Here is a 16832-nt window from a genome sequence, read left to right on the forward strand (position 1 = left end):
ACTTTAGCAGCTTGGGCGAGGGTTTTTTTGGTGGTTGTTGTTTGTTTGGGGTTTGTTTTTTTGTGTGTGTGTGCTAAAGGAAACTTTCATTAGACAGATGCAGCCTTCCCTTTGCTCACTTAACATAGTGTGATGGGTTAATGCCCATCCTGAAAACAGGGGTTGGAGGGCTTGCAAGTGCTTTGCCCTCCCTGCAGGGCATTTTCCCCCTGGGACACTGAGTCTGTTCCACTCCCCCCTCCCAACCCAGCTAGGGTGTAAGAGGGAGGACATTGCAGCCATTATCTCTCCTTTGGCTCCTGCCTTCCTGGACAAGAGCTACTGCAGCTGCCTTCTTGCTCCTCTGCCTCGTGGTTGGGCCTGATCCTTCTCCCTGCTGCCTCCGTGCCTCTTCAGAGAGATTGGTTCTGTATTCTTGTGGTTTTCTTTTTTAACCTTCCATCCATCCTTGTTCCTTGCCCTTATGAACCTTATCTGTTATTGTTATATATATATGTGTCTGTGTGTGTATATATATACATATATATATTTATTTATTTTAAAGAAAACTCTTTACCTCTCTACTTGCAAGCCAGCTCCAAATTATTGCTTGGTAGATTTGCTCCTTCCCTTTCTTTTTCCTCTCTGTTGGGTGGGAGGAAGGGGGAGCGGGGGAGTGATTCTCAGCCTTGCCCCCACCTTAGCTCTTAAGTCCCAGTTAAGGCTCAAACCACAACACATTGCTAGTATGTACCATTTTGCATTTACATGTTGGCTTTGAAGTCTGGTTGAAATACTGTTTTGTGGAGCTTTATGTAGATCCTTCATTCTTTGATCAAATGAAACTCTTCTATTTACTCCATGCATTACATTTATGGACAGAGCAGGAACGGTGTAATGTACTCTCCTTTGCAATTCATAAGGAAAACATGATGGGTATATTGATTTCCTTGTGGTAGACATAATTTTTGATATGGTGCTGTAAAATGAATACTAAACACCATTTTACAACAAACTTTTCTAAGAATGACAGTAAAGCAAAGTTTACATCCATATCTCTGATATCACACAAGTTTTCAACTCTGCCTTGCACCTGTGTTTTGCTAATTTCATTCTTCACATTCTCTACCTGCTTCCACACTTTTAATAACAACTCCTTATTTAGTGTGGCCTTTGTTGCCTCCCATCGCTTTTCTCTTTCATTTGCTTGATTTGCTTCATTTGCTTGAGTTTCATATTGCTCCTTTCAAAGTCATGTCCTGTTTCATCTGACTGCCTTCGTAAGACTAAGCTTGTTTTGTCCTGAATATTTTGTAATGGACAACTTTTAGCAGTCTAAGGTCTTTTGCCTTCTCAGTGCTAGGGGAGGGGAAGCTGTTCTTTGCAGCATCTGTTGCCTAGCAATCTGTTTCTCAGATGTCTTTAGCACCAGAGCATTGTGATGGCAACTTAAAAGGCAAGCACAAAGGAAAGTGAAAATGGACTTGAAAAACATTGCAATCAAAGCAGAGCCCTTGCTGCACATTTATGATTTTTACATGGTGGTGACAAGTGCCCAGCAGCACTCTGTGCTCTATGTGTCATTATGTACACGAGGCAGAAGTCCTTTTGCTCAGTATACTCTACTTCTTTAAAGAAAGAAAGTGGTTGTCACCTTCTAGCAGCTCTCCACTGCTCAAGATTCAAACTACTATTGATCAGACAATTTCTTTTTTTACATCACCTTGTACATATTCTCTCACCATCAGGTAGGATTCATACTGGAAGTCAAGGAATTCAGGAATTGTTCAAAACCCTAGGCATGCCTTTGCAAGTACACAAATCATCACTGTGGTAGGTTTGAGCTGTTTCATGAATAGACGACTAGACTAGACTAGACTAGAATAGAATAGAATTAACCAGGTTGAAAGAGACCTTTCATAGTATCATAGTATCAGTCAGGGTTGGAAGGGACCACAAGGATCATCTAGTTCCAACCCCCCTGCCATGGGCAGGGACACCCCACACTAGATCAGGCTGGCCAGAGCCTCATCCAGCCTGGTCTGAAACACCCCCAGGGACGGGGCCCCAACCACCTCCCTGGACAACCCATTCCAGGGCTTCACCACTCTCATGGGGAAGAACTTCCTTCTCACCTCCAGCCTGAATCTCTCCACCTCCAGCTTCATTCCATTCCCCCTAGTCCTATCACTACCTGATATCCTGAGAAGTCCCTCCCCAGCCTTCTTGTAGGCCCCCTTCAGATACTTGAAGGCCACAATTAGGTCACCTCAGAGCCTTCTCTTCTCCAGACTGAACAGCCCCAACTCCTTCAGTCTGTCCTCATAGGAGAGGTGCTCCAGCCCTCTGATCATCCTCATGGCCCTTCTCTGGACACCTTCCAGCACCTCCAGATCCATTTTGTAATAGGGGCTCCAGAACTGGAGGCAGTACTCCAGGTGGGGTCTCACCAGAGCTGAGTAGAGGGGGAGAATCACCTCCCTTGACCTGCTGCCCACACTTCTCTTGATGCAGTCCAGGATCTGATTGGCTTTGTGGGCTGCAAGTGCACACTGAGAGCTCATGTTGAGCTTCTCCTCCACCAGCACCCCCAAGTCTCTCTCCTCAGGGCTGCTTTCCAGCCAGTCACTGCCCAGCCTGTATTTGTGCCTGGGATTGCCTCGACCCAGATGCAGGACCTGGCACTTTTGAGATCATTGAGTCCAACCTGTCATCCAACACCATTTAATCAACTAAACCATTGCAGCCATCACCAATAAAGTCACTTCCTAAACACCTCCAGTGATGGTGACTCCACCACCTCCCTGGGCAGCACAGCCCAATGGCCAATCACTCTTTCTATGAAGAACTTTCTCCTCACCTCCAGCCTAAACCTCCCCTGGCACAGCTTGAGACTGTGTCCTCTTGTTCTGGTGCTGGTCGCCTGGGAGAAGAGACCAACCCCCACCTGGCTACAACCTCCCTTCAGGGAGCTGGAGAGAGCAAGAAGGTCTCCCCTGAGCCTCCTCTTCTCCAGGCTAAGCAACCCCAGCTCCCTCAGCCTCTCCTCACAGGGCTGTGCTCCAGACCCCTACCCAGCTTTGTTGCCCTTCTCTGGACACCTTCCAGCAACTCAACATCTTTCCTAAACTGAGGAGCCCAGGGGCAATGAGCAGGTGTTTGTGTTAAATGAAGACCCTTGAAGCTGGCCTCCCAACAGCCGAAGGACAGAGTCTTATAAAGACAAGAGCCCTGCTTTGGCTAAAACTAATGAAACAGAACTCAAATGGCATAAAGACCCAATTTCAAAATTGACTTTCAAGACCAAGTACCTGAAAAAAGATATTTGCCAAATTAAGTGCAATTTTAATCTTAAAGTTAGCACCTCTCAGTATGCTGAAGAACCCATCTGGATAAATGCTAAGCATATTTGGCTATGTTACTCAACTTGAATTTCAAGGGATGCTGAGAAGTTTATGGGATGGGGGAGACAGGGAAGGATGGAAGGAGAGATTATATTCTCTCCTTGGTGAGATGCACAAAAGAGAAGTGTCCCGTTTTACACCAAAAGCTACAGAGTTGATGAACACTTCAGAAAAGGTTTGTTGTTGCATCTGACTTACAACAGCAAAGCAGAGCTTGCCAAGAAAAGAAGAGGCTCAAACAGAATCTGAATGTAGAGAAATGTGAATTCTAATCACAACCTTGTGCATCTTCAGAAGCTTTAGGCCCTCTACTTTCCTCAGTATTGCTGTAGTCAAAGGCACACTCCAGAATCTTACCCAAGCAGTTTCTAAAGACAGCGCTTGCAAAGCGTTCTGATGATTAAACCAACTAAAGAACCACATTGCTGCTACTGGGACACGTACATGCAGATGCACTGATAACAGGAGGAGGTGGGCAGGTAAGCACAGTAGGAAAACAGAGCCTTGTGCAGAGAAGTTTGTCTGAAAATGTAAGAGTTTTGCCAGGGTGTTACAAATTCAAATTCACAGAAAGGCAGAGAATAAATTGCTGCATACAAAATGAATCTCTAAAGTGCTGAAATGAAATCCTTGCACTGAAAAGAAATGCTGCACAGGGATTGTTAGGTGTCTCAAGACTTTCTTGTAGGATTTTTGAAGGGGTAATGCAAGCTAAGGACCATATGCTCAATAACAAGGAAGGAGAGCAATTGAGAGATTAAGTTACTGTAATCTACCCTTTTAAAAGAAGAGATGCAGTTGATATCAAATTCATCACTGTGGTCTAGACTGAGAGACTCATGTAAGCTGCAAAAAGACTGTTAAGATCATCAAGTCCACCTCTTAAGCTAGCACTGCCAAGTCCACCACTGAGGCATGTCCCTCAGCACCACATCTACACATCTTTTAAATACCCATTGGGATGGTGACACAACCATCTTCCTGGGCAGAATGTGCCAGTACTTTACAACCCTTTCAGTGAAGAACTTCTTCCTGATGCTCAGTTGAAACCTCTCCTGGTGCAACTTCAGGCCACACCTCGAGTACTGTGTCCAGTTCTGGGCCTCTCAGTTTAGGAAGGATGTTGACTTGCTGGAACGAGTCCAGAGAAGGGCAACGAAGTTAGTGAGGGGCTTGGAACACAAGCCCTATGAGGAGAGACTGAGGGAGCTGGGGCTGCTTAGCCTGGAGAGAAGGAGACTCAGGGGTGACCTTATTGCTCTCTACAACTACCTGAAGGGGGGTTGTAAACAGGCAGAGGTTGGTCTCTTCTCCCAGGCAGCCAGCACCAGAACAAGAGGACACAGTCTCAGGCTGCGCCAGGGGAAGTTCAGGCTGGAGGTCAGGAGGAAGTTTTACACAGAGAGAGTGATTGCCCATTGGAATGGACTGCCCGGGGAGGTGGTGGAGTCGCCGTCACTGGAGGTGTTCAGGAGGAGACTTGACAGGGTGCTTGGTTGCATGGGTTAGTTGATTAGGTGGTGTTGGGTGATAGGTTGGACGCGATGATCTTGAAGGTCTCTTCCAACCTGGTCTATTCTATTCTATTCTATTCTATTCTATTCTATTCTATTCTATTCTATTCTATTCTATTCTATTCTATTCTATTCTATTCTATTCTATTTCCTCTTATCCTGTCACTTCTTTCTTGGGAGAAGAGACCAACACCCACCTCACTACAACCTCCTTTCATGTAGTTGTAAAGAGCAATGAGGCCTGCCCTTGGCCTCCTTTTCTCCAGACTAAACAAATCCAGTTCCCTCATCTACTCCTCAGAAGACTTGTACTGTAGACCCTTGAACAACTTCATTGTTCTATTCAGTAGCCCTTATAGGTGCAGTGCTATACATCTGAAATGAAACCATCTAAGACAGATGAGAGAACTTGCATTCATTTTCTTTGTTGGCTACAAAAATATTATAGAATGGTGTGCTCAGACACAGGTTTCTAAGCTACACATGGAAATCCCATCTCAAGCAGTGGCATTAATTGATAGAGCATCATAAATTAAATAGATTTATAGAAAATATATGGTTGATGAATTAGTAGTTTTTGTATGAATATCTGGCTGGCAGAGAATTGGCTATAATATATTCAGTGTGCTTTGAAGTGGATCAGCAGTACCACTCAGCATATCTCACCCACTGAGCAAGGGTTTGGGTTTTTTTTTTTCTACTGAGAATGTGGAGCTTCCTTTACAGGAAAGGCAATTCCTTTAGAATGCACTTCAGCATATAGTCCAGAACCCAGCTGGCATTGGAGGGGCTAGCTAATTCATATTACAATCATAGAATAGAATCATAGAATCAAAAAGGTCGGAAAAGACCTCAAGATCATCAAGTCCAACCTGTCACCCAACACCTCGTGACTACTAAACCACGGCACCAAGTGCCACATCCAATCCCCTCTTGAACACCTCCAGGGATGGTGACTCCACCACCTCCCCGGGCAGCACATTCCAACAGCTAACTACTCTCTCTGTGAAGAATTTTCTTCTCACCTCCAGCCTAAACTTCCCCTGGTGCAACTTGAGACTGTGTCCTCTTGTTCTGGTGTTAATAGTCTGGGAGAGGAGACCGAGCCCCTCCTGGCTACAGCCTCCCTTCAGGCAGTTGCAGACAGCAAAGACATCGAAACACTTGAGCGTGTCCAGAGAAGGGCAACAAGGCTGGTGAGAGGCCTTGAACACAAGCCCTATGAGGAGAGGCTGAGGGAGCTGGGATTGTTTAGCCTGGAGAAGAGGAGGCTCAGGGGTGACCTGATTGCCCTCTACAACTACCTGAAAGGTGGTTGTAGCCAGGAAGGGGTTGGTCTCTTCTCCCAGGCAACCAGCACCAGAACAAGGGCACACAGTCTCAAGCTGCGCCAGGGGAGGTTTAGACTCGAGGTGAGGAGGAAGTTCTTCACCGAGCGAGTCATTCGGCATTGGAACGGGTTGCCCATTGACTCTGGAGGCGTTCAAGGGGAGATTGGACGTGGCACTTGGTGCCATGGTCTAGTCATGGGGTCTGTGTTGATAGGTTGGACTCGATGATCCTCGAGGTCCTTTCCAACCTAAGCGATACTGTGATACTGTGATAAGGTCTCCTCTGAGTCTCCTCTTCTCTATGCTAAGCAACCCCAGCTCCCTCAGCCTCTCCTCATTATTTGCACTTCACTGGGATACCTGCCTAGTTTACCAGGGGAAAGGAAGGCAAATGGATCTAGTAGTTTCAGGACCCAAGTCATTTGCAATAAGCAGGTGTTTGTTACATGAAGATCTGTGAAGCTGGCCTGCCAACAGCCAAAGGGCAGAGTCTTGTAAAGATAAGACAGCCCTTCTTTGGCTAATATTGATGAAGCAGGGCTGAAATGACATAAAGACCCAACTTCAAAAGACATTTGCCTAATCAGCACAAATGTTAATATTAAAATTAAGACACCCTGGTGTGCTAAAAGCTGAACTGAGTACATGCCAAATACATATAAATAAGTTACTCAACTCTCCTTCCAAATCATACTACATACCACCTAGAAGGCAGGGACAGACAGGGCTAGGGTGTAAAAGCCACAAGAGGAACATCTCTTGGTGTGCAGAAGCACCAGTACCAGCACCAGTGAGGGTGCAGCATGGGACAACAGCAACAGCAGCAGCAGCATTTGGGAGGGAAAGGCAGAGACAAAGATGTTTGATAGGCTGTGCTCCTTTTCCTCCAGCCCACACAGGAACATATTTCAGGGTAAGAATTTCACCTTCAATATGTGGCTTCACTTTTGCCACATTTCAATTATATCAGACCTAGTGCAAAGATTTACATCTCTGGATATTACCCAGGCTTTATTAACCTGAGATCATCTTGGAGTTAGTGCATTTATCACTGGCAGTCCTAAATCTCTACCTGTCACTTAAATGAATTAAACCATTTGATTGTTTTAACTTTCTGAACTTGTGTCAGGGCAAGCCCTCATTGCAGCACTGAGAAAAGAGAGGCAAACATTAATGTTGTCAAATAGTACCAGGACTCAGCCTGGTTAGGCCACACTTTGAGTCCTGTGTCCAGTTCTGGGCTCCTCAGTTTAGGAAAGATGTTGAGTTGCTGGAAGGTGTCCAGAGAAGGGCAACAAAGCTGGGGAGGGGTTTGGAGCACAGCCCTGTGAGGGGAGGCTGAGGCAGCTGGGGTTGCTTAGCCTGGAGAAGAGGAGGTTCAGGGGAGACCTTATTGTTCTCTACAACTACCCAAAGGGAGGTTGTAGCCAGGTAGGGCTTGGTCTCCTCTCCCAGGCAACCAGCACCAGAACAAGAGGACACAGTCTCAAGCTGTGCCAGGGGAAGTTTAGGCTGGATGTTAGGAAGAAGTTCTTCACAGAAAGAGAGATTGGCCATTGGAATGTGCTGCCCAGGGAGGTGGTGGAGTCACCGTTATTGGAGGTGTTCAAGAGGGGATCGGATGTGGCACTTGGTGCCATGGTTTAGTTTATTAGATGGTGTTGGGTGATGGGTTGGACTCAATCTCGAAGGTCTTTTCCAACCTGGTCTATCCTATCCTATCCTATCCTATCCTATCCTATCCTATCCTATCCTATCCTATCCTATCCTATCCTATCCAGTAAGAGTCCTGGGCCTCTGATGCAGGCAGACATTGGGCTCTCACCCGTAATGTAACAGTTTCATATCTGGTTATAACTTTTGTCAAAAAGGTGTTTCCTTACCTGATGGAATTAATCTTCCAATTTAACAAACATAGGACTTTTAAAGGACTAAAAGTGTTTTCCTTTGCAAAGATGGAAGGAGAGAAGTGGAATGAAGATGAGGTGAGATTGGACTGAGTGCTCCAATTAACCTTCTTCCTCTTTTAGAGTTTCTTGAGCTGCTAAGGATTATGCTTCATAGATCAACAAATGAGTTGAAGACTCTTCCTCATTTTTCAATGCTTGAAGGGAACACATTTATTTTTCTACTTTTGAAGGCTTGACTACAAGTTATGAGAAATTAGTTTTATTTTGAAAACTTTGCACAGGAATTAACAGCCAAAATTGGTCACTTCTGACCACTCTTTCAAATCTGTATAGCAGTGCATCTTTGACACACACCATAGCACCATTCCAAATGTTTGCCTTGTGATGCTCTCTCCAAAGCTTGGTTAGAAATCAGATAACTTCTGTGCTAGGTCTGGAGGTGTAGAAATCATCCCCTGAATGTAAATCACCTTGTGATGGTGGTGGTTACATTAAGAACTGAGAAGTGTCTCAACAAAGATGTGTCATCTCTGCCCACTGAGACAGCAGCTGCTCAGGGGGTGTGGTAGAAAGACTCCCTGGAAAGAGTAGCAAAGATAAGTACATCCTGGCCTGATAGACCCAGGGTGTATGGTGAACAGGTGGGGGGCAAAGGGGATGGAGGCCATGCAAACACGCAGAAAGACCCCCTGGAATTGACACCTGGAGAGCACATATGCATTGTAATGTGACTAGGGTGTGGGGCCAGGTGGAGCTGCATAAATGAACTGTATAAAAGTCCCTAGATATGCCTGCTCTGAGAAAGAAGAACTTCCCTGAAAACACTACACACTGGAGCTGGCTCAGAAGAGGAAAAACATCATGGACCACACTGAACTCACCAGGACTCTTGGACCTCTCCTCTGGCTGAAGACATTGCAGGATGAAGGTCCTCAGATGAAGACAGAAAAGTGCCTTGGGGGGGTAATATATCTCCTGCTCTCTCTCTTTTTCTCCATTTTCCCCTGCCCCTCTCTCTCCCTTTCCTTCCTTTCTGTGTTTCATTTAATAGAGAGCTTGGCTTTGATATTTGCCCTCATTTGTGCCTTAATTTCACACATGGAAATGTTTTAAAAGAACTGTGTCTCTTTCCTAACTTCTGGACCTAACTTCTGGACTGAGACAGGAGGCCAACATAGACTCAAGAGTAAGCTGTCTCTTTCACATACCTTTTGCACACTAGATCCATTTTCATCAACCAGCAAGGAAGGAAAGAAGGTGGTTCAGGCAAGTTCCCCAAGGCAGCCCAGGAGGGCTGCTGTTGCCTGCATATGCCATTGCACAGTCAGGTTGCTATGTCATTTTGGACAAAGGAGAATACAATCTAAGGGGTAGTTTTGGTGACCTCTGCCTGCACCAAATGAACTTTCAGTTGCTCAGTTCCTGGGCTCAGAAAATCAATATTCATTTTTAGGAAAGAGTGTGATGTAGGATGAGGATATATAACAATGGCATAAGTGAGGATGCCCCTGACCACATTTTAGGAGATTCTTGCAGCCCACTTTCCCTGCAGCTGGAGGCCAACATTCTGATGGGGAGCAGCCAGGCAGAGTCAGACATTCCTCTGCTTTCTGCTTTTTTTTAGCAGGAACAATTTATGCTCTGCTTATAGAATTGAAATGAATCGATTGAATAGACTAGACTAGACTAGACTAGAATAAGACAAAACAAGACTAGACTAGACTAGACGAGACTAGAATAGAATAGAATAGAATAGAATAGAATAGAATAGAATAGAATAGAATAGAATAGAATAGAATAGAATAGAATCAACCAGGGTGAAAAAGAACTTTGAGATCACTGAGTCCAACCTATCACCCAACACCATCAACTAAACCATGGCACCAAGTGCCTCATCCAGTCTCTTTTTAAACATCCCAGCTCCCTCAGTCTCCCCTCACAGGGCTGTGCTCCAAACCCCTCCCCAGCTTTGTTGCCTTTCTCTGGACACCTTCCAGCAGCTCAACATCTTTCCTAAACTGAGGGTGTCTTTACCTAGCTAGGCAAATCGTTTCAGTGACTGCAGAGGGATAGGGTTTTTGAAGATTGAAAGAACAGAGGTGGTGCTTGTTGCAGGTTCAGAGACAGCAGAGGAAGGATCATTCACTGAGTTTTCACAATGACCGGGGCAGCAAAAAATGTTATCAGCATGTGAAAGATGTGTTTGGAGGCACTCTACACGGCTGTTGATGCTGCCTCTAACACCTGCAGTTAATTGTGAAGCCTAGCAGATAGGAAAAGCTTGGTCCTCCTAGTTTTCATCTACAAGCTCACCTGAATCTCTGTTACAACTTTTTAATGCTGTTGCAGTGTCTCTGCCGAAGGGCAGAACATGGTGTTTGCAGTATGGATGATTTTATGGAAAGATATCAAACCCATGTCGACAACAACTTGTGTACAAGCAGGGGAAGCATTAGGGCACTGAAGCATAAATCCCATCAGAAATGACACAACTATCTAATTGAATGTAACAATGTGGATGTGGAAAAAATGTTTAAAACTAGAGAATTCTTCCCAACTTTTTGCTCTCAGGTGATGTTGTATTTTCTTCCTAGAAACTTTGTTTTCCCTCTTGGTGCTGAAGAAAAAGAGGAGGCTGTTGCATACAGGATAGTCTCAAGTATTCACTGCTGACTGTGCATTGCTCTCCATGAGGGGCAGAGCTTCATGAAGGAAGAGTAGAAAGTAACCATATGGTACCAAAATACTTTCCATTTCTGCCTGTTTCTGAACCATCTCCAAAAGCTGTTTTACCATGTCCTTGCCTCTTACAACCCTCTTCCCGCCCCCCCTGTTTTTTCTTTTCTCTCTTTTCCTTCCACAAGACTTTCCCTCAGGTTTTTTGTTTTCTCTCCCTTTTCCAGTCCCTAACTCAATGTTCTTATATGCTCTACCATCCTTTTTTCACTTCATTACCCAGGAATCTCTCAGGTGTGCTGAGATGTTGCTGAGACAGAACTGAAGCGGTGGTGGAGTCAGGGAAGGAGTTAAAGCTGAAGGCTGGGAAGCTTTGAAACAGAACACAATAGTTATTGTGCTAATTTTCATTTCCATAGCAACACTAATTCAATGTTTTTCCCTCACTCCTGGGATTCCTATGATCTCCTCCTGGGCTGAGCTGAGCCTTGGGCTGAGCCTGGAGACCAGCATTAGTACAGGGAGTTTAGAGGGCAACTGTATGCATTTGTACAGATAGAAGGGCTGCTAGGGATCTCGTGAGAGGCAGAGGAAAAGGTCATAACCTCCTTATGCAATGCTTATGGCTATCCTTATGGCAGGGGCAGATGAGATCAGGTTTGCCACGGAGGAACAAGAAAGGTCTTGTTGAAATGGCAATGTCAAGTGGTGCAATAGGCAGCAGTGTTTCTCTTGGAAGGATTCTCACAGCAATTCTGTGAGGACAAGAGGCCAATACTGTTTGTATAGGTGACCCCTCAGAAAGACATGACACTTTGAATGTATTGTCATTACTTTCAGTTTAGTTTTAAATGCCTGAAGACCTGGACCAAATTGTTTAGCAAACCCAGACTTTTCCCAATAACTTTTCTGAAACCAACTCTTTATCAGTGCTGAGAGTGTGATAAGTGCAAACTGAGTATCTTAAAATCTGTATGCATCTTTAAATATCTTACCCTGCATAATATATCTTGTAAAAGGTGAAGGTAGCTGAAAGCTCAGAGCATCAATCATACTGTAAAGCAAAGTACTCTCTCAACTGCATTTTCTCCTATAGCTGCTAATTTGGTAACCCTGCTTGCCTTATAATAACCTTATATGTTTTTTTAACCCTTATGATGCCATCATACTGAGAAAGAAAAGGTGGTTAGCAGGAATGAAGGACACCTTTTGATATTCCATAAATGCAGGTATCCCAAGTGTCACTGCTTAACACTGCTGTGCCATTTGAAGAATGCCAGGGGGCAAAATTTGAAAAAAGCATAAGAAGCATCAAGAAGGAGAAGAAAATGTTAGAAAATGCTGTTGTGACAGATGGTGAGATGGTAGGCTGTTCTCAGATGGAGACATGTTGAAGAGCTTTACTTATCCTGTCTGGACAGCTTCTTGAGAACAGGCTGTGGGCAAAAACTACATGAAAGACTGGGAAGGCTTTCATCTGCAAACTTCAACTACTGGCAGGAAAAATGTAGCTAGCAGCTCTCTAGGCAGCTCTGTTAGAGGTGAACAGCTTCCGCCAGCAGTTTTGGCTGTCCACAAAGATCTATTGGGAGCTGTGGCTGGAAATTGTCATTTCTTGGCTGAGAAACATTAGCGCTGGCCACAAAACTTGGGAGCATAACATTGGTCTTCCTAACAAACCACCAGTGAGATTTGAAGCCAAACCAGCATCTGCTGGAGAATTGGTTTTTTTTTTTTTTGTCAACAGACCTTGTCTTAGCTTGCAATAGTAGAGTACCCAGATGCTCCATTCTCAGCTAGTGACTCTTCTGGATTTATCCCATCCAGTCTGGCACTGTTTAGAAACCTAGAACTGAGCACAGAAATAGAATCATAGACTAGAAACATAGAATCAATAAGGTTGGAAAAGACCTCAAAGATCATCAAGTCCAACCTATCACCCAACACCTAACTAACTAAACCATGGCACCAAGTGCCACATCCAATCCCCTCTTGACCACCTCCAGGGATGGTGACTCCACCACCTCCCTGGGCAGCACATTCCAATGGGCAATTCCTCTTCCTGTGAAGAACTTTCTCCTCACCTCCAGCCTAAACTTCTCCTGGTGCAGCTTGAGACTGTGTCCTCTTGTTCTGGTGCTGGGTGACTGGGAGAAGAGACCAACCCCTTCCTGGCTACAACCTCCTTTCAGGTAGCTGTACAGAGCAATAAGGTCTCCCCTGAGCCTCCTCTTCTCCAGGCTAAGCAACCCCAGCTCCCTCAGCCTCTCCTCACAGGGCTGTGCTCATGGCCTCTCCCCAGCTTCATTGCCCTTCTCTGGACAAGTTTAAGTGTCTCAATGTCCTTCTTAAACTGAGGGGCCCAGAACTGGACACAGGACTCAAGGTGTGGCCTAACCAGTGCTGAGTACAGGGGCACAATGACTTCCCTGCTCCTGCTGGCCATACAATTTCTGATGCAGACCAGGATGCCATTGGCCTTCTTGGCCACCTGGGCACACTGCTGGCTCAAGTTCAGCTGGCTGTCAATCAGTACCCCCAGGTCCCTCTGCCTGGCTGCTCTCCAGCCACTCTGACCCCAGCCTGTGGCACTGCATGGAGTTGTTGTGGCCAAAATGTAGCACCTGGAACTCACTAAATGTTTCTTTTGAGTAAATCTCTATTGAGTGCTTGCTCAGGTTTTAACGAAGATGACTTGCAGTCTTGAGAAAGGTATGTAGTTCTGCAGCTGGAACACACTCAGCTATGTAGCAGCATTAAAAATGGAAATGGCACCTAGGCACCAAGAGCTTCCAGGCAAACTGAGAGTACAATGAGGAAAGCTGCAGGAAAGTCAAACCATAGGACTGCTTGCCTTATCACCTGATTCTGATGATAAATTGATTTCAAACAACTGTTCCATTCCATGAAAAGTGTATAGTAATTGTATAGAAGTTCTCCTGCAGACATGAGGTACTTCAATTAAGAGAAAAAAAAGAAAAGGACTAAACCTAAGCATCTTTTACTTCCTGCACTCACTTCTGTCCATCCCTTCTCCTATCTTTCAGTTACATACCCTTATTACCCAAATTAGAGACACTCCTTTCCCCACATAGTCAAAGCCTATTGCGTACATGTAGATTCCAGAGTGCTGAGTGGGCTTGACATACCATCAGGCTGGAACGTGTTAGGAGCTAATTCTGGGATGTGTGAGTACAGGAATTGTCATGGGAACACAGCTGATAATCAAGAAGGATAAAAATTTCAGAAGGAAAATAGGCTATGGGAGGCTTCCTTCGTGTTGCTCAAAACAACTTTAAAGAGATAATGATTTTGCAATTATTCCAAAGGAGACACCATGCAGTGAAAATCCCCAACAAATCCCCAGTAATTAATAAAAAGGGGCATTTAGAAAAATAACGTACAGGATATAGAACTGTCCTTCTTCTAGACCCTATTAATGAGAAAGAAATAATTGAGGAGTTAATTTCCTTCTTCCTGAAACTCTACCAATAAACATTGTTTAAAAAAATATAAATAATAATTCTCACATTGGGGGTTTTTACTGACATAAATGAAAGATTTGAATTAGCCTACTACACAGCCAGATGCTAGTCTCTTAATCCAGTTTCCTTGGGAAGTGATGCTTACAAAATTGTGCTGCCTGTTAGTCCCTGTCAGTTACTTTTGAACTCGTTGCCCACTTTTCATTAAACTTGAAAAACAATTAAGAGTCATAGAATCAAAGAATCAATAAGGTTGGAAAAGACCTCAAAGATCACCAAGTCCAACCTGTCACCCAACACTCCATGACTACTAAACCATGGCTTCAAGTGCCACTTCCAATACCTTTTTGAACACCTCCAGGGACGGGGACTCCACCACCTCCCTGGGCAGCACAGTCCAATGGCCAATCTCTTTCTGGGAAGAGCTTTCTCCTCACCTCCAGCCTAAACCTCCCCTGGCACAGCTTGAGACTGTGTCCTCTTGTTCTGGTGCTGGTTGCCTGAGAGAAGAGACCAACCCCCACCTGGCTGCAACCTCCATTCAGGGAGTTGGAGACAGCAAGAAGGTCTCCCCTGAGCCTCCTCTTCTCCAGGCTAAGCAACCCCAGCTCCCTCAGCCTCTCCTCACAGGGCTGTGCTCCAAACCCCTCCCCAGCTTTGTTGCCCTTCTCTGGACAACTTCCAGCAGCTCAACATCTTTCCTAAACTGAAGGGCCCAGAACAGCATGGGGCCCAGCACTGATCCTTGGGGCACACCACTAGTGACTGGCCACCAGCTGGATGTGGCACCATTCACCACCACTCTCTGGGCTCAGCCTCCAGCCAGTTCCTAACCCAGCTCAGAGTGCTGCTGGCCAAGCCAGGGGCTGACAGCTTGGCCAGGAGTTTGCTGTGGGGGATGGTGTCAAAGGCCTTGCTGAAGTCCAGGCAGACTACATCCACAGCCTGCCCCACATCCACCAGGCAGTCACCTGGCCATAGAAGGAGATCAGTTTGGTCAGGCAGGACCTGCCCTTCCTGAATCCATGCTGGCTGGGCCTGATCCCTTGGCCATCCTGTAGGTGCTGTGTTAATGCACTCAGGATGACCTGTTCCATAATCTTGCCTGGCACTGAGGTCAGGCTGACAGGCCTATAATTCCCTGGCTCATCCAACTGGCCCTTCTTGTGGATGGGCACCACGTTGGCAGCTTCCAGTCCTCTGGGACCTCTCCAGTGAGCCAGGACTGCTGAAAAATGATGGAGAGAGGCTTGGCAGCTCATCTGCCAGTTCTCTCAGCACCCTAGGATGGATCCCATCAGGTCCCATGGACTTGTGGGGATCCAAGCAGCTAAGGGTTCAGCCCAGCCCCTGCCTTCTTGCTATGGAAGAACTCAGCAGCTCACTCACAAACGCTGGCACAGACTGTTTCCTCCTGGGCAAGGAGGCTGCCCATCTTTTACAGGAACCAGTGTGGTGGTTCCTGCCACAATCAGGAGGGGGACAAAACTCCAGAACCAACAGAAACCACAGAGCCCACAGTAAGGCTGGAAGTAGCAGCAGCTTTTGCATTTCTGCTAGCCTGATTTCCAGGTCAGCTGTGGTACTAGGGAGGGCACCAGTTTCTCAGACACCGTAGTTCAAACCTTGTTCTCCAAGACAAGCCTCCTGCCTTCAAAACTCCCTCACAAGCAGTGCTGTAGTCATTGCTGAGCATAATGTAGTAGTGGTGGCTTGTGTGTCTACCTGAGAGGTGGCAAGTTAACAGCAGGGCATCCTATCCAAATAAGGTTTTGCTTCCATAGTCACTCATGTAGCTCGGTGACACAAGCTGTGGTACAGCCTCTTTCTTACCACAGTGGAGCATCTGAAAAGCAGGGACTACACTAGCAATGTTTTTTAACTTTTAAATGTAATTATTAATGTAGTTCCTTAGTTCTGATCAATTCCCTTTTTCTACATCTCATTGGACTTGCAAACAGAAAAACCTGGGTCTGGGCACTGAGTACTTAGAAGTAAATGGGAATCTAAACTGCAAAGAAACAAAACCCATAAAGTAGCTAGCTGGATAACCTTTCAGAAACATATCCTGAATTACCTCTTTAGTTCTTCCCTTTAACACATTATCATCACTTTGATCTAAATTGAATTGACTCTAAGCCAGTTGATTGCAATGTATGAGCTGCTCCCCTGTAGATTCTGGAGATGGGGCTCTTGCCTGAAAGCTAGGTGTGACACTGCTGAGTCTCAAAGGCACCAAATGAGAGAGGCAAGAACAAATTCTTGTAGTTCCCTGCACTACAGAGACAGAATAAAAATTATTCAGAATTTTTAGGATAGGTTTTAGAAGGAGGTGAAGATAAAAAGAAAGGAAGAAATGTGCTTTTTACCCAGACTTTGCCCTCAGTCAGATCCACCCTCTCTTCCCTGGCTGGGAGGTGGCTAGACATCGATATCAGTTCTGCTCATAGGGTCTCTCCACACTTCCAGGATATTCTTTGCTGCAGCTTAGCTGTCTTGGAGCTGGCAGCTGTTGTAGGGAGCAAGAGCAGAG

At 45.5% G+C, this 16832-nt stretch overlaps 1 protein-coding gene across 4 annotated transcripts in view; it reads right to left on the reverse strand.

The window, feature by feature from the left end:
• Window positions 1–16832, reverse strand: part of HTR1F (5-hydroxytryptamine receptor 1F) — a 140739-nt gene that overhangs the window by 109374 nt on the left and 14533 nt on the right. Inside the window, exon 1 of one of the 4 annotated variants that reach the window (XM_068144846.1) lies at window positions 12564–12612. The exons of 2 other annotated variants lie outside the window; for them this stretch is intronic. Coding sequence is in view for 1 of the 2 variants with exons in the window: in XM_068144847.1 (XP_068000948.1) it covers window positions 12564–12604 (41 nt within the window). In the remaining variant the exon portion in view is untranslated. Of the gene's footprint in view, window positions 1–12563; window positions 12613–16832 lie in introns of those variants that run through there. One more of the 4 variants, XM_068144847.1, reaches the window with a different exon arrangement.

Source organism: Melanerpes formicivorus, unplaced genomic scaffold (genome assembly GCF_026170545.1).
Source record: "Melanerpes formicivorus ecotype bairdi unplaced genomic scaffold, bMelFor1.0.p_v2 SCAF_11, whole genome shotgun sequence".
Taxonomy (NCBI): Eukaryota; Metazoa; Chordata; class Aves; order Piciformes; family Picidae; genus Melanerpes; species Melanerpes formicivorus.